Below are 22257 nucleotides of genomic sequence, written 5' to 3' on the forward strand. Positions count from 1 at the left end.
TGTAATATTCTTCAAATAGTTGGGAGTTAGAAACCATGAAGTCACCTTTGAGGTGGTTCATATCAGAAGACAAGTGTGTTTCCTAGTATTGGATGCCTGAAATAAGCAAAGTTACTCACCGGTCACAGGTAAGATCCAGCAATTGCAGGTGCCCTGTTGGGAAGCTGCAGCAGTAAGATTTTCAGTGTTCAGGGAGGGAGACAACCTGTGCTCAACTGGGCAGCTGCCAAGCTATAGGCTTGACAAGGGTGTGTCATGCATGCCTAATTTCTTCTTCCAGATCCACTAATTATAACTACTGAATTCAGCTTTTCTAAGAGAGGTGAGTAAGATACAGAGAGACACCACGAGTGTTATACCAATAATTGTTTCCCCACATGGAAGGAAGCATCAGGAGTGTGGAATAAACATGTTGCTCCAAGGTGGCCTGGGATTAAGACAGAATAGTATCTATGAAACCAGTTAAAAGACTGTTTTCGTCAGTTTGCGTGGCTACTAATTAAGGCCCAGATTAAGTTAAAGGCCATAGAACTGCAGAAGAACATTCCGAATCCAGACATATTTTTTACGTAGACAGTCAGGGTTTGGTCATCTGATAAAGGGGTGGAATATGGAGTATGTAGCATGGGAATCTGATCAGATGTTCATGATGCCTACAGAACTCACAGATGCAGCAGACAGAACAGATCTGAGGGAAGTGGTGATGTGTGTCATTTGGATTTGCTAATCCATTCAACAACTGGAAACAGGACGAGAACTAAGAACATTCTGATTGAAAAGAGACATTAGGAATCATTATCTATCATTTGTCTGTCTTTTCACTGTCATAACCTAGTGCCCAGAACCGTGGTTATTCATTGATTGAATTAATGAATAAAAGCTGTTATAACTTGTACTTTAGATAACAACTTCTTAAAAGTATGATGAAAGAGGACATGTGGTATTTGGAAATCCAGAAGGATCTCACCTACCATATTATGAAGAGGAAAAAAAATCAGCTTTTGTTATTGCTGCTTTTTAGGTGGTAAATATCTTTGGAGGACATGGCATCAAGACAGTTTTAATCCATGGTTCTGTACCTTCCCCCTTTCACTAATGCACTTGGTTCCTGATGCTACCGTTTCATTTCATAATGCCTGAGTAATAAAAGATTGGTATATCCTTTGTATCGTTGGCCCAGTGATGAGAATGAATCCTTTTTTAGCCTTCCCTGTACATTGTCTGGCTTTTAACTGTATTTTAGGCAAGAAGCATTCTCAGGAAACCAATAGTAAAACTGTACATATTTTCTTAAAAATTGTCCTAATTGTCAGATTTTTTTTCTGGCTGAAAGATTTATTGTCTTTCTATTATAGAGTACACTGTGAAGAGTGAGGATAAAGTGGTAGGATTTAAAGCAAGTACTGGCATTTCTGCAGAGTAACCATCCAAAATAATGGAATCTTTGCACAGTTTTTCTTTGGAATTATTTTAAACGGGTGAAGGTGATGAGGAGGGAGGTCAAACTGATAACAGTGTTGAAAGTGATTTGGACTCAACATCACATCACTTACAACTGCCTTAGACATCCATTTGAAGCACAACATGATATTTCTGTAATTATTTTACTTCCCTCTAATAACTGCATAGGAATAGGTTTGTTTCCCCAGTGAAAAGCTCTGTTCAGAGCCTTCCCTTATCTTTGTTTTCCAGGTTTCACTAGTGGTTGATATCATATGCATTCTTACAGGGAGACAGTGGATAAATCAGTACTTTTCCATCAAATCAAAGATTACATACAAGAAGTAGAGCAGTGGCACGTAACAAGTTTTGCTGGGGAAAGAAGGTAGAAAATGGACAAAATAACATAACTGTTTCAGAGAACAGAAATCTTAAAACGTAGGAAAATGTTATTCAACATAGAGTGAGTGTAATACATGTCCAGAGCTTTGTTTACCATAGCGTATTATCTTTGTCTTTTAAATACTAGTTAGCTTATGGCATACTAAAGGTTTATTCTGAAACCTAATATTCATGTGAAGTGTTAAACTACAGTAAGCTGCTGCTGTGAGATGTAAAATCAAGATGTAAAATATAGTGAAATTATAAATTTAGTAATGATGTATATTGTATACTAATGTTCTTAGTAATATGTATTTGGTATTACAGATTATTTTTGTTAATTACTTTGCATTTGTATTCTTGGCTCAAATCACAAGATAAAAATAACAATATACCTATTTAAAATAGTCTTTGGTTAAATTAGATATTGACCTACATACATGTAAGTTGTAATTTCATCAGTTGGAAAATTACGTTGAATCATATTTAATAGATAGCCCCCCAGTATGGAAGCTACCCAATTCAAATGTAATATGCACATGTAATTTATTAGGTGTCTCGAATGTGCTGGCATTGCTGGAGGAGAAAGCCAGCACTTACTTGAACATAAATTCAGAGGTCTCGCCTAAGCTTTATATGTTCTAATGCTATCCAGTGCCAACCTTTTTTCCATGCTAGCCATTCTTATAATATTTTGTAATTATGAAGCTTTTTAAATGTTTTCAAAGGACTTTCATTTACACAGCCATTTTTTCCATACAAGTGCACGAAAGAGTGTCAAGCATATTATGTTCAGTGAACATCCAATGATTTTCCAAGACCTCTGAAAAGCGTATTGACAATTCACTTTGTTTAACATGGCCCAATGTTTTCCCTGTATTTGCACACTGCTGCCAAATGAGCTACTACATCACCAGTATCATTGCATTACTCTCATAGTTTAGAATCTAAAATTATTCTCCCCTGATGGTGGGATTGAAACCAAATGCTTCAATTTAATTTTAACACCCTTCTAATCCGCCCTCCTACATACTTGTGGGACCTTATTTCCCATTCTTTCATTCTATATTTATTGAGTTTACAAGATTCTGGGTTAGTTTCTCCTGGGTTCACACACACACAAAAAATACATTGTCCCTGTCTACAGGAGCTTGCAGTCTAATAGAGAGGGAAAAATGCAAAATGCCATTAGATAGACTCAAGGAGAAATAGATAAACTGCTAGCATAACACACAGGGTGGAGAGATGACTTCCAGTTGTAAGCATCAAAGAATTTTTTATGGAGGCAGTGGCACTGGTAATAGAGATGAGGACTGGGCAGGAATTAAGAGACTAGAGACGGGGAAGCACATTTCATCACAGTGAACAGGCTAGATACCTACAAGGGGTAATTCCTTTGGCTAGATCACAATGCACACAACAAGAAATAGTAAAGGTGGAGAAATGTATCATTGCTAATTCACAAAATGTTTTAGTGTTAGGCTAAAGTATCTGAATTTTATTCTAAAGTTGGTGGGTACCAGAAATCTAAAGGGCCATGTCAATAAAATATGTTCCCCTCACACACAGAGGGAAACATATAATTAATTTTGTGTCTCCTTTTTGGCTCCTGCTCTTCTCCTATTTCAAGCTATACACCTTATATACTCTAAATTATGTTAACAGTAGGACTGCAGGGTAACTTATTCATATTTTAACCCTAAGTACCCAGCACAATCTCAAGGGTTCACTGAATGAATGGATAAATGGATGAATGAAGAGATGGATAAATGTTGGGATGAATAGAATGAAATGATTGCTTTATTCTAAATACTCCTACAGAAAATTCACAGTTAAGACAAAAGCATATGAAAGCAATGTTTATGTAAAGTATCACATGAAGGCCAGCAAGTCCTCCTTCTGTTGAGGGAATGGTCAGATGCTTGATACTTTCACTTGCATTGAAAATAGTAGCTTCCTCACTGGTCACCCTGCATTTACTCTTGCTTCCTTATAATCCTACCAGAATCAGCTTTATAAACAGGAATTACATCATTTCATTCCCCTGTTCCAAACCCTCTAGTGGTTTCCTACTTTATTTAGAATAAAATTCTTCCCACAGCTTATGAAGCCCTCCTTGATCAGCCCTCTGCCTATCTCTAGGCCCCCTCTCCTCTTCTCTTGCTTGCTTTCTTCCACTCACATAAAGCCTCCCTTCTACTCTTCAAGTACATCAACTTCAGCTCATTCTAACTCCTCTGTAACAGTTCCCTCTGCCTGGAATGATCTGCCTCAAGGTCTTCACATGCTGGCTCATTCTTATCCTTTGTTTTAGCTCAGATGTCATCTCATCAAAGAGCCCTCTGTGCCTCTCCATCCCCACCGTGATCTTCCATTTCTCAGCCCCCTCACCTCATAACACTCTCATTGATATATCTCTCTTCATAGCCATTTTCACTATCATATAGTTCACTTACTTGTTTACCTTTTATTTTTTATCTTCTGCCAACTGAAATGTACATCCCACAAGGACAGTTCCCTTATCTATGGTTTACTACAGTGCCTACAGCTGGATTTAGTACACAGCAGACAATATTTGCTAATTGAATGAACGAATGCAAGCTAGTACCGTATTTTTTTCCTATGCAATCATTATTAAAGTCCCAGAAGAACATCCTGTATGCACTGCCTTGCTGTCTGTGCCAGATCCTTTCTCCTTAACCCCTTTTATTCTGCCTTTTGCCTTCATCATTTACCTGCACATGTCATCTTTTTACTGCTCATTGAACTCCAGATCCCCAAATCTGGTTAACTACCTGACATTTCTTGAAATGATCACTTCTTGGCTGTATGGCTCAGAAACATTTTGATTCTCATGAAACTCTGATGATTCCTCTTCTGGCTTTAGTTCAGGTTGTGATTGCTGCCACTTTAAAAAATAAATGGTTCATTCTATTTTAACCCAGGTTTGTGTTCTTTCTCTAGAATTTCGTCCATCATGTGACTGTATCTAATTCCAAGGTGTAGGGCCCTCTACTAAGGTCTAGGTGTTTATCTCCAAATGCCTCTGAAGGTATTCCCAGTTGGTACAGCTGTGGCAGATTTGTAGTTAGGTTCAAATCCTGAGAATGTGATCTGTGTAACTTATCTCAGTCTCAGTTTCCTCAGCTATAAAATTAAAATAACACCTATTCTGTGAAGATCCAGAGAGATAACATATACATTGCCTTATCCCAAACCAACCACATGTTCCTGGGGCACTCGATAAATGTTTGTCATTATTATCATCATGAATTCTATTGAATATAGCCTTTGTCAATACCAAAGATAGTTTTTGACTGCATGGTAATACAACCAGTACTCTATATAAAGAAGCTGTATTTTTGAATCGTGCATTTACTTATGTGCTAAAATTGTTTAAAATAAATTCTACTGTATGTTTTAAGTTTGCACTGAAGTATGCCTACAGCCGATTGACAAGGAAAAAAAAAGTCATAAGATGGATATCAAAAAGTAACATTAATGAGCTGCTAAAGCTAAAATTACAGGAACTTATGAAATTGGTTAAACATAAAAACCATTAAACTGTTTACTGAAGCTTCACAGATATACTGCAGCTAATGAGCATTTCTGCTATTTAAATAAGCCCAAATTGAACACACATTACATGGATACATAATTAGTCATGGCAGTCAAACACACATAGACTTACTTTTAAAGCTCTATTTAGGAAATCTTTTCCATTTGATTTATTTTGTTAATTAAAATATTTTTCAGTATTCACTTATATTTTAATAATATTGTTTTCACAAGTAGTGTAATTTACTTCTGGCTTTCTATTTGTTTTTATTTATGCTTTAAATGCAGCAAATGAGGATTTTATATTAAACATTTTTTAACCCCTTTCTGTAATTATTTATATCACTTGATGGTATCATCCAGCATTTTAAAAAGTTCTTTCACTGAGAAGTATACATAAAATATTTCAGTAGCCTTTCCACTTTTTTCACTGTCTCCTAATTATCAAGAGGTATTAGGCACCCAAATGTGCATAGAATTATGATGATTATGGTCCAAATCAGATTAAAGGATGATCTATTCCTTCAAGGAGTTTGTAGTCTTAAGTAGATGGTATCATTGAATATAAATAAGCAAATCAAAGTGCAGCATTTGGGAATCCAACTGAGAATTTGAAAACAATCCCCATATATTTTCCTCAAGGACACTGACCTCCTTGAGGAGATCTCTTCCAGAGAAAATGAAATCAAATCTTCAAGGAGTTTAGTGTTTTAAATAGACGGAATTATTGCAGAGAAATAAGCAAATCAAGGTGAAGTGCTTAGACAATTTTAATTCTGAATTGATTTGTTGGTCAGTTTAGGAAATGAGAATGAGACTCCCTATAGAATACAAGTAAAACAAAAGGAGTTGCTACAGGCTATTATTGACATCCATCTTTTGTATTTAACTTGGGGAGCCTAAGCTTGTCTTGGGCATGGAGGGAAAGAAAATTAAATCTGTACTTTTACACTGCCTGAATTCTACAAGCATATCCAAACTGAGCATTATTTAACCATAGCAGTAGGAAAGTCAAATAGTTAAATCAATCAAAAGAAATTAGCCAAGTGCCTATTCTTCTCTAATCAGTGTGTTTGTCACTGTAGAGACTTTCTTTAGAAGCTTTGGGAAGCTTTTGGAAAATACTTGGGTTTCTTCTCTACAATGAGCTGATTCTCTAATTGTGGGAATAAGACCTACAAGAAAGATAATTGCTGCCCCTCCAACCCCAATCTGCTTCATTTAAATTATTCCCGTGGTTCCCAAGAGTGAAACTTTAAGAGACTGTTTTTGGCCTATTCCTGGCTTTTTCTTTCCCTCACACCAAGGGTCAGTGGCAAGGAGAGCTTTGGAGTGAGAAATAACTGGATTCATATACTGGCTTTACCACCTCTTGGCTGTATTTAGGATGCTAATACCTACCTTAAAGAGCTGTGCTGTGGTCTAAATGAGACTACTGTATGGAAATATTCAGCATCATGTCTGCCTCACACAAGGGATCAGTGAATCCTGATTGCTCTCCTTAACATTCTTCATTAGGTGAGGATGATATAAATGAGATGTAAGAAGTAACTAGGAGAGAATTTCCTTTGGTTGAATTGTTAGAACATGGTAACTGACTGCATGCTGAGATAAGTGGAGAGAAAAGATTCAAAGATTATGCCAAGATTAACATCTATTTCTAGGTTTTTTTGAGAAGGAAGAATAGGAAAAAGCAGCAGTGAAGGTTAAAGAGTGATCATGGAGGCAAATGGAAAAGCAGAAAGTGTGGTGTCATTGAAGCCAAGATAAGGGACTTTTATGAGGAGGAACTGGTCATCTGTTGAATGCTACTGAGAAATAAAGGAAGACAGTGCCACGCGTAGGGTGAGACAGTTGAGGCACTGACCTGCCCTTGCACGATCTTGAGCCTAAGGACCTTCTTAAATCTTGTTCTCTGGGTGTCTCACCCCACCCCACCCTAGTTCCTGAAGTGAGGTGATGACGGGAAGGGTCACTGCCTGTGGCAATCTGGATCATCTTAGTGATAAGAGTTTCAGTGAAGCTTTGGTGGTCACAATGAGTAGGAGACGTGAAAAAGCAAGCTTACTAATAATTGTGAAATGTGAAAATCCTAGAGGAAGCTTGCTTGTAAACTGGGTTTTAGATGTGACCATTTAGAAGGGACAGTAGAGCATCCACATTGGAATCTCTAACAGGCAGCTAGAAGTGTCAGAATAAAAAAGCAGAAGGTAGTGTTTGAGGTCATTTCCAGAGAGATGAAGTTAAAAGCACAAGACAACTATGATTTCTGACACAGAAAAGTGTAGTAGACAATATTTGAGAGCTGGGAAGAGGATGATGACACGATGAGGAGGAGCCAGATAGAGCCTAAGGACAGTTTAAAAAGAAGGAGAGTCCGGATAGAGTAGCATTCCGCAAATCAGAGAAGGAGATCAAAATTACCGTGATTCGGCTATTGGATGCTATAGAAAGGCAAAAAGAAGGAGAACTGAAGTCATGGAATTTGGTGACCGTAGAGACCCTATTTTCATAAGAGGGATACACTGGAAGGAATAATTGGGTGGTAAAAAATGTACGTAGTGTAAATTACTCCAGAAATTAGATAAAAGAAGATGTAAGAATGGCAGTGAGATGAGAGAACCAGGTTAAGACCAGTTTTTCAACATAGAAGATGAGAGAGGAGAATATGAGAAAGACAATAGTCTAAAAAGAATCAGAGGTACTTGAGGTTCTGTAGGAGCAGGAAGGTACAGTATCAAGGTTGACTTCTGAGGGGTTTACAGAAAGAAAATGATGAATTGTCATTGTCCGCTCCATTGTGTTTGGGAATGGACAGCATATTGATTCGAATACTCAGAGGCAGAAGGGAGGTGTGAGAACAAAGCTCGTGCCAACCGGACTTGATATTCTTGGTTGAAGGCATTCTGTGGTTCTGTCCCCTCCTTACCCCAGGTTATTCTGTTTAAACACAGCTCTGATATCCTGGCCCTGTAATTAGAATTTATTTGCTCTTGCTGAGATTTTGCTTTCAGCTCTGATTTACTGAGATTATTGCCTCAGCTCGCCTTTTTGTTTCATTGTGCTTTGGTCCTCTTGGCTAATACGTTATGTAAAATTAAACAACAAGCACATTGATGAATTCATCTGTTTTCAAGATATCATTTTATTATAAATGTTGAAATTTTTTATTCCCCCCATTGTTTTTATAGCATCTCAAACTCTCCAAAGAATACTAATAATCCTTCTTCATTATGATTTCTGTTGTATTGTTTTATTGTTTATGGAGAATTCATTTATATTTATGTACTAAAATATAACATTCTTGACATCTTTTTATAAATACTGAGAAATATACTTGTCATATGCTTGTGGGTTTCTCTTCTACATATATGACAGCACAGCTACATCAGTTTAATTGACCTTGGCAATCTGCATCTGCCAGTGATGTGTCCCTGAGGGACGGTTTCTGCAATTTTAAGCTGTGGCTTATTGAAGAACTTGTGTGTCACAATACAATTAAGTCTATATAAAAAAATCATCTCATGCATAACATTAAGTTGACTAAAAGTTCCTATTTCAAAACCATTTCTTGTTTTAAAGCTACCTCAGAGTGTCTTTGTTTTTTAAGTAAGCTCATTCGAACATAGTAGTGATTAAAGCAGAAAATTAACATAAATCTTGAATGTTTGGTATGAATTAAGGATGTTTTCATTCCTTTTAAAGACTGCATAAAATTCCAGGCACCATAACATTTAACACATTTCTATCCCATTTGCAGAATAATATAGGCTGTGAATAAGCACGTTTTGTGATTCTTTTTCAAGTTCTTTTTCTGTTCATCTATGGAACTACCAGGACATATGCTGCAGTCTCCAACAAGATGCAGTCTCATGGAAATCTGTGGGGAAACTGTGTATGATCATAACAGAAAATCCCTCTTCCCCCACCCCCATTATTTTATAAACAAGAAAGAAAATAATACAATCCTTCTATTAATATTCATTTAACACTTCATAGGCTATGGCAAGCAGTTATTTGGTTTGCAAATGTAAATATACATTTTTCATCCACTTATGCTTTCATTCCTTCCAAGCTAGATAAAGGCAAAACAGAAGATATCCTTCTGAGACTTATTTTTATTGTATTCCAAGTTAAACGTATCAGCAGAGATGTCAGAGAGCTGTGAGGAGTCCATAGAAGGATAGTTACAATGACGAGGAGGATGAAAGTCCCTCTAATAAGAAGCAGCTAAATAAATGAACTCCTTCCTGCCAAATTATGAATAAAAGCATATAGATTTTTTTCACTGAATCCTTAATTTGAGTTCTAAGTTAAATACTTTGGAGCTTTAAAAATATGATTAAGTAATAGAAATAACTACATTTCAAAAGAGTCATCGAAATCATGAAAAGTGTTATTAGGATCCACAATCAGAATCAACAAAGTTTCAAAAAATTAATTAATCCCCTCTCTCTGTCTCTCATGTTTAAATATTGAGTCCACTGTGCCTACAGGGAAACGATCCTAATCATTTGATGTTCAAGTTGTAATGAATAGTCTTTCTTGTGTTAGCTGCTTAGTGCCACTGATTGAAAACATTTCTGACCGACTAAAGCATCACTTATATTCTTATAAGCTGTCCATGTTCTATTTTTTCAATTTTTTCTATTTTTTCAATGATCCTTTATCGTTTGGACAAAGAAAAAGTTAAAATATTAGATATTAAAATGCAAACAAATGATCTCTATTTTGATTGATGTAAGCTTTGCTATACTATTTAATAACATCATAACCAATTGCTTGATCTCTCATTTTTTCTATTTATTTCTTAAATGAAACTATGAACATGTTAAACTTGAAGCCCTCTAAAAAGAGTAGGGGGAAAATTAAATAGGTGATTTTCAAAAGGGGGCTGAGATAATTTTTGCTGTGAGAGAAAAGTTCTGTTTTGGAATACAGTGTCATAGTTATTTGATTATTTGTGAGGTTAGTTGGATGTTACAAATGATAGAAAAATTAAAAGTTTATATTCAGGTCTGACTTAAAGTTATAATTGAGTTAAATATTGAGGAAAGAAAGCACATTTTAAAAAGTAAACATGAGTATGTATGAATGTTCAGAGACATAAAGTAATACAAAGTGTATCCAATGGAAAGACCCATGAGTAGAATAGTGCTTTTGAATTCACAAATAAACATTCCTAGGTTGGCTTATAGTGTTGGTGCTAAATATTTTAAGAAATGCAAGAATTACTTATTAAACTTCTAGTAACATCTCCTATTTATTGACTGAGTTAGTGATAGAGCTCTAATATTAAAGTGAATCATACCATATGCATTTGTAAATCATAAAAAAGTTATAAAGCACGTTACTCATGAACTTCAACTTAATTCAGCAAGCATTTATTCAGCACCTACTATTTAAGGTGCACTGTACTGAAGAGTAGATTCAAGTTTTGCGAGACCTGAAGCCTATATAACTTGAAGACTTCCTATAAAAAAGAAAAAAATTACAAATTCAAATTTAGGCCTTGAAAGAGGCCCATGCAAGTGAGGGACCCTGAAGCTTAAGCTTCAATAACTTCACAGTATATATGTCTTTGACTCTAATAGCTGCTGTGGGAAATCAAAGATAACTAAGGCATAATCCCTGCATTGCTCAAGCTTAGAGTGAAATCTGTGCTAATCTTCAAGGATATTCTTGTAAAAAAATGAGGAAAATGTATAAAAGAGCTTTGATCTAGTGAAATAATTTTGAATTCCTTCTCATTTAAAACCCATCTTTATTTCAGATCTCTATGTAGGACAAGGTTGTATCAAAGTCTTGGACAAATAAGGTCATTTCTTATATAGGAGAATTAGTTTTTACCCCTTGCATGTGAGTGTGTGTGTGTGTGTATGTTTCTATACCATTCAATGATGGTGTGTTACAGTTATCATTATTATAATAGGTTGAATTGACGAGCCATGCTCACTATTGACGTTTTGCAACTCAGGTAACTGTCAACAGATGGTAGTGATGATCTGTTATGCAACGGGGAACAAATGCTAAAGGTCTCTTTTCATGTGACCTTTAAAGACAATAGAAAAATCTTCTCAGAATGCCATTCTGTATTGAAAATAATTACATGAATATTTAATTTTACTCTCAATGAAGGGTGAAATTGCATCAGAGGTACAAACAATAGAAGATTTTTAAATAAAAACCTGAGCATGATGGCATTGATCCATCTACTCATCCGTCCATCCATCCATCCATCCATTGAATTGAGTGTCTCTTATGTTTTAAGTGCTGTACGAGGCTTGGTGGCATAGTGGTAAGCAGCATAGCATGGACACATTCTTGTTCTCATGGAACCTACAGTCTTGTGCAGAAAACACAGTCAACAGTAGTCCCTTAATAGTTTTCTAGAATTCTAATATTCTTCAAGTATTCTTCTAATATTCTACAAATATGCACCTGGGTTTATTTTTATGTTTTTTTTCTATTATTGCTCAGAAAAAAATAATTTTAGAATAACATGGTTTACATTTGGCTATTTTATTTTAAACTTAAATTATTCATCTATTCAACAACTAATTTTTGTATTCTAAGAACTTCCAATATTTTCTCCTTTTGTTTATATTGTTATATTTTCTTTTCAATTGGAGTAAAAAATAGCTCCCTTAGTCTATCTTGAGAAGCTGTGCTTAAAATTCATGATATGAATACCTGGAAAGAACATTTTATCTTAAACACTGGCTCAGTTTGCTCCATCATATATGGTACTGTCTACCTTTCTTCATTTCTTCTCTAGATCAACTCCTTAATCTAACTTAGTTTCTTTTATCTCTTTCAAATATCCAGATCGTGTGACGAGTGAGTTTCCTTTAGGTAATTTTTCTTAAAGGGACTCAACCTCTTCCTTTTCCTGACATGTTTAGATTCATTGGAACACAGCATATTTAGCAGATAATTTAAATCTCTTTTACAGAGCAGTTTCCACACGGAACTAATGTTAATGGTTGCATTTGTAGATTTTTACAAAATAAAACAGAAATTGCTGGCTAAATGTAACTGTATTCTGGGTCCATTAAATCGCTTAACATTAAGTGTAAGTAATTTGATGGAAACGTAGAAGATATTGTCTTGTTTTGTTCATAAAACTTGCTGTGAAAGGAAGAGATTGGCAGTTGATTCAAATTCACAATATAACTTACAACTATGTTACACAGGAATAAATTTGGGATCATACGAGTAATAACAAATTTGTGAAAATAATGGTCATGGACAAAGTTTTAGAAAATGCATTTTATAACCATTAGAATATTTAAAGGACTGTAGTCTGCCAAACTTCTTACACATAAATACCAGATCTGAAACATTGCCCAAATCTGTGGTCTTTAACATCTACATGTGAGTTTTATTTTGAATTGGTTAAGTCAGTACACTTTGAATGTGTTGTTAACTAAGATATTTCATTAACTTTCCATTTTTATGGTTCATTAAAAACAGTTGCTTGAATCCCTAGAACAATAATTACATCATAATTTTTCTTAATTTTCAAATTATTATGTGATGCACAGATTAGTCATTGCCTGTTGTCTTTCACTTTTTTCCAGTAAAAGAAGCCTTGAGCCCTATAAAATTTAACAGATGGGATCTCCCAGAAGTAGATCCAGAAACTATGCAAACCAGTGAACCATGGGTGTTTGCAGGTGGTGATGTTGTTGGTATGGCTAACACTACAGTGGAATCCGTGAATGACGGAAAGCAAGCCTCTTGGTACATTCACAAATATATACAGGTAGGTGTTTGCCATCAATTTCAGTTAATGTTTTTCCAATGGATAAGTACTTCTTTATTTTTGCTACTCATTCATATGAGCATTTCTATAAGGTATATAGTAACTATATGTGCAATAGGTCACATACATATTTGCTTGGATAAAATTTTTTAAATGTGGACTGGATAGCAGACCTGTTTAGGTGATTGAAAATTCATTTGTGCATTTCTACCAGTGGAATACTATGAAGTTATTCATCCTGTATTCAAAATATTTATCAATGCTTAAAGACATAGCTAATACATTTATCAAATCTGGATGATATGCAGTATGATATAGAATCTATATTCCTAATAATCTTGCACAGTCCAGAAAATTATGTTGTCTGTCCACATGGATCAGTGAGTTCCTATTCAATTCCTAAATTATATGCACCTAATTGAAAAGAAAACAAATATTTTATAAATTTCAATCGTAATTATTTTTTCACTATTTACTGTTATGATACAAATGCAGAATGTAAAAATGATAAAATACAAAGTTAAACATACTCTGGTACAGTAATTTTGTGCTCTTGGGGAAAAAAGCCATATCTACTAGATTTCAGTTGTCTTACTTTTTGACAAAATGCTCTGTTCTTTTCTTGCTCTATAATTTAACTAAATGTAGACACAGTGACCTCATTTACATAAAATGTTTCTGGAAAAGTTTGCTCTTGTAAATAAAATCCTTATTTTCCTTTCCTATTCAAGAAAGGCTCTAAATTCACGATATAATTCCTGCCTCCCTTCTTTTGGTTTCTTTGGTTGCTCACATGCTAGCAAAATTCAGTTTGTCTTTAATGTTTCCTTGAATATTTTTCTTCCTCTTTGTCACCACCATTTAGTCTATTCTGGTTGTTCTCTACTCTTTCTGTAATTCATCCATGACTACTTACTTACTAGGTAGGGCCTGGACTTGGTACTGATTACATCATATTTTTTATGTTGTTAGTTAACCAACCTACTCCCACCTCACCTCGGCATCTCTGAGTAGTGGGGCTTGAGATATTGGGATCTGGGCCAGAGTGTGGTGTGGTGTCCCATAGAGGTAAAGCTCTAAGAATGGGTGTAAACCACAGCCTATTGGTTGTGCATAGAGACAAAGGAAGCAGTGTTTTGGGGAGATGATAAATCTAAAATTAAGAATTCTGTCCAAATCATTCATAAATCAAAAGGGACTAGGCTAGGAAGAAAAGGGGAAAAGGAATGCAATTTTAACAGACAGAAATCTGGGAATACAAAGGAGACATGTCGGTAGTGGTTTTGGCTCTAGTTGCTGCAGCATCTGTATTTTGGAGAGTCCATATGGCCTCAGAAATACACAGCAGGAACAGTTCAAGACAACTACCCAGGATGGACTCCTGCTTTGGCTTTTTCACTTTTTCTGTCCCAAAACTTATCACTCTTTTAATTTTCTCATTCTACTCTTATTTCTTATTTTCATAGTGTTCTCCCAAGGCTCCCAAGTGCATAACTCCCTAATCTGTATCTCCAGTAGGGCATTCTCTTCCATGATCCAGCTGTCTGCTAAACATCTTCACTTGTCTAAACTACATTTCAAATTCACCACTCCATTTGGATATATATCTTACCTACACTTCAAACTCACTGCTTTTAAACCAAACATGATCTCCTAAACTTGTTTCATCTCCAGTATTTAACATTTCTGATTGCCAGGGTCAAATCCTCTACATCAATGCTCCTCAAACTCTGGATTACTCAGACTAATAAAATTTTCAAAATCAATTTGGAAACCAATATAGGGCTGATTGCTTCTTGTTTTGCTGAGTAACAGCATTAAAATAAACACTCAAACACATGAAATTATAATATTTACTTGCATTTATTAACAAGAAAGTTTATGAGAAAAGTAGGAAACAGCACAGTCTCAGAATAGAGATAATTCTTAAGAAAACACAGTTGAAAGATTTATGCTAGTGTGTTCACACACCTATTTTTCTCATAAAACAACACTGCTGTACACACCCTTATTTATGAGTTATTTATCTAAATTTTCTTTTCTTCTCTCTCTCATATATGCCTGGTCAATTCTATCCCTGTAAAGACTTTCATACACTTATTTTAATTTGCTTATTTTTTGTGTGAAATACGATTTTTGGTTGACTAGACATCTCACTGACCAGCCTGTTAACTCCTTGAAGAAATGAAAGTAGACCCAGGAGAAGGGAAAAGGCTTTTGTGCTACGCCAGATAAAACCTAGTGAAGATGTGAATTCAGTTTGCAGAAGTGAAAATGGTGGGAAGGCAGAGATGCTAGAGAGATTTGAAAAGGTAAAATTGAACATAGGCAAGTGGAGAATGGCGTGTGTTATTGTTTTCTAAATATTTAAATCCATTTGTAGCTTTTAAATTAAAAGACATAGAGAATGTTTACTGTATTTTATGATGATGGTGGTTTTGTAGTGCTTCACAATTATCATTCAGAAAGATTCTTAAGGGTATTTTTTTTTTTTTACTTCACTGTTATCTTTCTACTTCCCTGAATCTGATAAATGTGCGCTGATAAAAATGAGCAATCATTTTACTTAGTTGCCACTTACTCATGAAAAGAAAGACACAGACTCTTAGGTATTATGAAAAAAAAAAGTGCATGTGCTTTAAATATGTATTGCTAGGAATGATAGTGCTTAAAATATAAAAAAATTAAAAATTTGTGACCAGTAAAAGTTTTGGGTTTGGCTGAAGAATTCAGACTGGTCAAAGAGAGTATTGAATGGCATTTTAGAAATACAGTAAAAACAGAAGGTAGATAAAATCTCTGTCAGGTAAAATGAACACTTTCACTTTCCTGCGAGGGTGTTGGATACAAAGTGCTAAGCACTTATGAGACTAAAAAGCAACATATAGACAAAGTAAGATTTTTCTCTCTTTACACTGTCGGTAACTTAGTTCTGGCCTCTATCACCTCCTAAAATTGCCCTCAATTTCCCCCTGTCAAATCCAAGGCCCCTATGCTGCAGCCAGAGTCATCTTTCTAGAATACAAATTTGATCCTAATTTCCTCACTTAAAACCCTTCAGAGGCTCCTCTTTATACTCAAGATAAAGCCGAAACTCCTTAGCTTGTGATACCAATTTGAATTTCCCCCAACACATCAAGATATCTCCTACATCTGGGCCTTTCCCGACTCCACCCATTTCACCTATCTGTATCCCGGTTGTCCTTCAGGTTTTGCTTCCTTCTCCTCTTCCAGAAACACTTTCCTTCTAGTGTGTTCTTTAGCATCCTATGTTTCCCTGATTGAAGCCTTCTTACTAGTCTGATGCTACACAAGCCAGTGGCGTGCTAGTTTACTAATATACCCTCAAAATAAAGAGTGTATTCATCATTAAATAGGAAAAAACGTAGGGATAATTGATTTTAAAGGAATTTAAAGAAGAATTAAGAAAACTAATATATTTGTTATATAAGTTAATTAGCAAATAACTAGTGTTTTCTTACCAATGTAGCATTAGTTTAGAAAAATTTATATAATGCCTGAAGTGTATTCATGAATGAAGGTTTATAACACCTTGTCTTATGTTATACTTTGGGGAAACATGCAACACTAGATAGTGGACTTAAAAAAATGATTTTATACATACATTATAGTATTAATTCATACATGCAATCATTGCAATTGGATATTTAGAATTTCTTTGAAATACACTTTTTCAGGTAAATGAGATTATTTAAAGACACACATATTGGGATTTCAGTAATTCCCATAGTGATCTGAAGTGAGCTTCACTTAAATTTTATTAGTTAATTTAATCAATTACCACTTATTGAGTACCAGCTGTTGGGTCTAACACTTGACTTTGAGACGGTACCAAAGTGAATAAATGAGGAGAAGTATAATAGAGTAGTTAGAAATTTGAGCTCTGAACTAAACAGATCTGATTTCAACAATACTTTCAAACTGTATGACCTTGGGAAAGTCACTTCATTGCTCTAAGATGTGGTCTTCTTAGGGGTAAAGAAATGATTTATTAGTAAAGGAGCAATAAGAAAGTTCCTACCCTTTTGGGTTTCAGGGAAGAATACATAAGGGAGTTTATGGAAAGTTCTTAGTAAAGAGTCTGAGCTATAAATATTTATTGTTTGTGAATTATTAGAGATTATTCCCTTTGGACTGTTAAAATGGTATCAGAGAAAAATTATAAAATAGGAGATTTGAATAGAAAGTCAAAGTATAGTATTTTAACAGATGAAGATTGAAAGAGGCTGTTTCAGGTCATGACAAGAACATTTTATCTAACCATTCATTTATTCATCCATATACATCCATCTGTCTATCCATGTAGTCATTCATGCATGGATTCATTCATTCATTCAGTAAGCAGTAGTTTTTTAAAATGGTACTTTACAAATAGTTATGGAAGCATACACATAATACAAAATAACAAATGTAGTAATAAAAAATGTAAAGGCACGAGGCAGTATGGAAGAGATAATGATTGAGTCTGCCTGGAGGTGGGTATCAGGATATGGAGTGAGCAGACTTCATAAAAATCAAGATACACGTAAAGAGGGAAGATAAGAAAAACTGGAAGAATGCTGAGTGATTTGAATCGCTGGAACTTAAAGAAGCCTACTGGATAAGATTGCATAGCTTGCCCACTGTGCAAGGGCTACCCAAACAAGGGTACCAGTTGGCTGAAATCCAGACCAAGCTCCACTCACCAAACAATGACATCTTTTGCTGTGCTGCTTCTATTCAGAGGCAGGAGTGTCTTCCTTGAATTTTCACAAAGGTGCTTTCTGCCTGCTCCCTAAGCCTTGCACCTGTGCTACAGCTTTTTTTTTTTTTTTTTCACCGAAAGGCAGTCTGGGCTAGTGGAGGCCCTGAACATGGAGACTATATAGGAAACATGGGAGAAAGGATCTGGAGTTTATTATACTGGGGTTAGAACATGATGAGAATACCCAATTTGGGAATTTAATTTGGAGTATGTAATGAGGCAGGAATGTGGTAGGAACTGTTTGAATAAAGAAGTGATAGTGTCAGATCTGGAATTTATATAGAGAGAAATATTTTTCTTTTTGTCAACATTTTTCTCCTTGTAAGTCATTATTTTAAAATATTAAACTTGCCCTTCTTTAGTTGTACTAATAAGTGATCCAATATGACTTCACCTTACTTGTTCATAATACTATGATATTAGTGGAGTCCAGGCATATTTGAGTTTTCTTCTTTCACTTAAATGAGAATACTGACTATCTAAGATAATTTTGACAGTGTACCCAAAGAAAGAGTATGCAACTGAAAGAATGTCTACAGGTAAACAAAAAAATTCTATAAATTTTCAAATTTGCACTTTTACTTGTATCTTTGTAATGGATTTATTTAACTAGTGTGTGTATGTGTCTGTGTGTGTGTGTGTGTGTGCATGTATGTGGACAGGTGGATAGATAAAAAGTTCTGTAATAGGAAAAAAAAGAAATTAACCACATTAACCCATCAGCCTTTCTTCTCTAAAGGAGCTTATAATGATGTTTGAATTCAATTATTTCATCCATGTGAAATAGTTAGAGAAAAATATATATGACGTAATAGAAAGCTAAATTTACTATAACAAATAAATGCTAAATTAGTCAAGGAACAGACTAGAATTATTAGAGAAGACTCAGAAGAAGTAGTCCCTGATTTTTATCCTCCCTGGAACATGCCTTTTATATTCACTTGTCAACCATTGAAATAACAGCCACTAATTGTTTAGCATCTATCATACATCGTACAGTTTTTGGTTATAATGACCCTGTTAAACAGCCATCGTTATCTATGTTTCATAGCTGGAAAAAATACTTTACCAACTTTACTTTACCTACTTTACTTTAGGCTCAAATGATAAACCTATTAAAGGTCAGTGTCCTGTTAGAAATGAAGCCAAGATTTGAACACACAAATGTCTAGCTGTTAAGTTCCCCTGTACTGAACTACTTCCCTGGCACATTTCAACTCTGGAATCTTAGTTTTCTTGCCAATTAGCAGCAGTCCTTGATATCTTCCCCTACAGTATGTGTTAAAATTTAAAAATATAATAATGCAATAGAACTTCTCCTGAGAGTTCCTCTGTAGTTTGAAACTGAAATTAGAAGATTGTGATTGGAGGCTGTAGTCTGTGTATAACTTAATTCTGGTTAAAAATATACCTTAACCAGAATGATTAAGTGTATAGAAAAGTTCTAGGAATTTGAACTTTCCAGAGAAAGAAAATAGAAGGGCAATTAGCTCAGTTAGTATGATTAAAGACCATTTAATTATTAATTGGAGTAAAAATTAGACATTTAATTATATAGGTAAATCCAGAATATTTATCAGTGATAAATTGGTTAAATCCAGAACATTTATTTAAAAACACAGGAGTACAAAAAAGTTATCTTGTCCTATGAAACAATAATCAATAATTTTTTGGTTAGTCCGAAAAAGTTAAAATGGGGATGTATAAAAAGGATATATACATATATTAAGCATATCATTTTATTTTAAAGCATTTAGATATTTTCTCATTTTCATTTCTCTTAAAAAAAATAAGCAGGGCCAAGATCTTTTCAATCCAGTCACTGGAGTTCTAGCATATTTCTTATCTAAACCTGTCTATAATATATAGTCTACAACTTCCATTTTTGTTTTTTAAAGTGGAGCCACATTTTCAAGGAACATACATAGCAATTTTCTGGGTTTTTATGATTGCCCTGAAGTCATTTCAGTTGTTTCTGTCACACTTAATTTGACAGCAACTGTTTTTTAGTAACTCACCTTTTTATCATATCTTTTGAAAACATTCAACTTAGTTTTCACAGAATCAACCCTCTTTCTTTTCACATTCGTATATAGCTCATCGATTTATATAATTTTTATTTACACTTTGAGCCAACACAAATGGGGTAAAGAATGTACAACTGACTCAATAAGCACACAGCTCAACAGGTAGAGTGGAAGGTTCATAGGCACACAGGAGCACCGCACCCATTACAAAGATTCAGTACTCCTTGGCCTTCCTTTGTAAATCTCAGAGAGGAAAAGGAGAGAAGAAACTAGTCTAGTGAATCTGTTTGGTGTAACCAACTTGGTTAAGAGAGTGTAAAAGATGCCTAAGGTCCTACTTTACCAAAGAGGGCCTTAATACATTAATACCAAATGTTCTTTACAAAAATACAATCATTCAGAAGATTCAGCACTCACTTTGTTCTAGTACTGACAGACAAACAAAAATTTAGTCACAAAACGTAGAGGGAAAAAACGCTATATGGTATCTCACCATGCTATGCCCTTCTCTGAGAACTTGGAGATAGAATACAAGCTAAATTCTTCTAAGTCTAATCCTAGATCAGAAGTTCATTTTTCCTAAAGTGATCATGGTAGTTCTCAGAAAATGATCTTCTAAACATGAGACGTTTTGTCAAATAAAGCAATCTAAATATATGGAAATTATCTCAAAAGTCACTGGTTTGATTACATCATTAGAGTGATCCTTTAGTCATGTCATTATTCTGTGATTCAGAATTCTATTTTAAATTCACTATCTCTTATATGTAACATTAAAAAAACCACAATATTTATTACTGGTCGTGGAAGGGTTTATCTAAATATACATGCTGCTGCTATGAAATCAGTTGTGGTGGTACAAAGATAAATATTGAAAGGCAAAAGACGAGTTATTAGTGGAAGGATAAATATGGAATGAATAGAAACTCAAATAAAGGACAGAATTTGTATAGAGCTTATTCAACTATAGGCAAGAAATGAAAAGGATAACACCTGGTTTCTTCTAGGTAGAATTCATGAGAAACTGCAAAGGGTAAGGAAAGAGGCATTGGGTCATTAAACATTAAAAAAATGTTTTGGTTACTGAGTTTACAAGTGACTTTAGGTGTCACTGAATACTTAGTTACAGAATAGTTGAAGTTAAATAGTTACAGAATATTGTTTATTGGCACAGCATTTGAGGTCAAATTTCTACAACAACAAAATGTTAATTTTGTTATTGGTTTAGTTTCAGTGTTCCTTCTATATACATGAGTTCGTCTACATGCATGTTCCCAAATGATATTCTTTTTTTTTTCTTTCTCAAACTTTACCCTTAATTAAATAAGCTGTATTCCTATAATAAGTATCCATGTTAAAGTGCCTGATACTGTTATGATTATTTCATTTATGATTATTTCTTTATGTTATACTTTCCATTTTGTCGACTGAAACTAATTCTTGTGGCAAAATTATCTTAGAATGTATGTACAAGATACACACATAAATATTAGAGCATCATACTAGATCTAAAATGTCTTTCCTAACCCTGTAAGATCACAGAGCACAGGTATCTTTAAGTTTTAGCTTTCTACAGTGTTTTTTCAGCTCAACTTTCTACAATGTTGTTCGGCTTCAGTGAAGCTTATATGATATTTTACTAAAGGTTATAATGAACTTCTCTCACAGTTAATGTGATTCTACTTAGATGTGTGTAGTATATGGGTATATTTTGAAATAGGTGTTTGTAAAGTTCTTCAGAACTATCAAATTCCTTGCATGGATGACCTGCTTCTCTACTGCTTGAGGTTTTTGTGTATTTTCTTTTGGTTTCATTGAGGCACAAAAGAATAGTTAGTTGTTGAGAGAACTACATCTCTCAGGGGGTTAGTAATGAGATACAGAGCCTTTAACCTTTTGGTCACTAGTTCAGATCTGCCCCAGGTCAAGAGTGACAGAAAGTCATTACCATCTATCTGATGGTAGTTCAATAGGCTATGTGAAACAAATTTGTGATTTCAGTACCTAGTGGAGAGAGAGACATGCCATAGTCCCACCATATAGTGAGTACAACATGGTAGTTGCGATTTTAGTTTGAAAAGAGTCATCCAGTCATTGCTAAGTATTTCATTTTCTCTCTGTGAGCTGAGACTCCTCTTGGTGGATTTGTTAATGGAATGTTGTGAGAAAGCTAGGTTTGTGTTCGTGTTGTTTTGTGATTTGGGGCCATGAGATTCCCATCCAGAGGAATCCCTATCTGTCATTGTCGCTAATAGGGTAAAATTCAGCCTCACTAAATTGACTTTTAAAAAGTGATTTCAGTCTCAGATGGTGATTAA

The 22257-nt window shown here is 34.7% G+C and overlaps 1 protein-coding gene across 4 annotated transcripts in view; it reads left to right on the plus strand.

Moving 5' to 3' along the window:
- Positions 1 to 22257, plus strand: part of DPYD (dihydropyrimidine dehydrogenase) — an 807615-nt gene that overhangs the window by 383951 nt on the left and 401407 nt on the right. For all 4 annotated transcript variants that reach the window (XM_082476697.1, XM_082476698.1, XM_082476699.1 and 1 more), the window contains exon 12: positions 12963 to 13147. In XM_082476697.1, coding sequence (XP_082332823.1) covers positions 12963 to 13147 — 185 coding nt within the window. The remainder of the gene's footprint in view (positions 1 to 12962; positions 13148 to 22257) is intronic.

This window comes from Balaenoptera physalus (genome assembly GCF_965194825.1).
Source record: "Balaenoptera physalus genome assembly, chromosome: 1".
Lineage (NCBI taxonomy): Eukaryota > Metazoa > Chordata > Mammalia > Artiodactyla > Balaenopteridae > Balaenoptera > Balaenoptera physalus.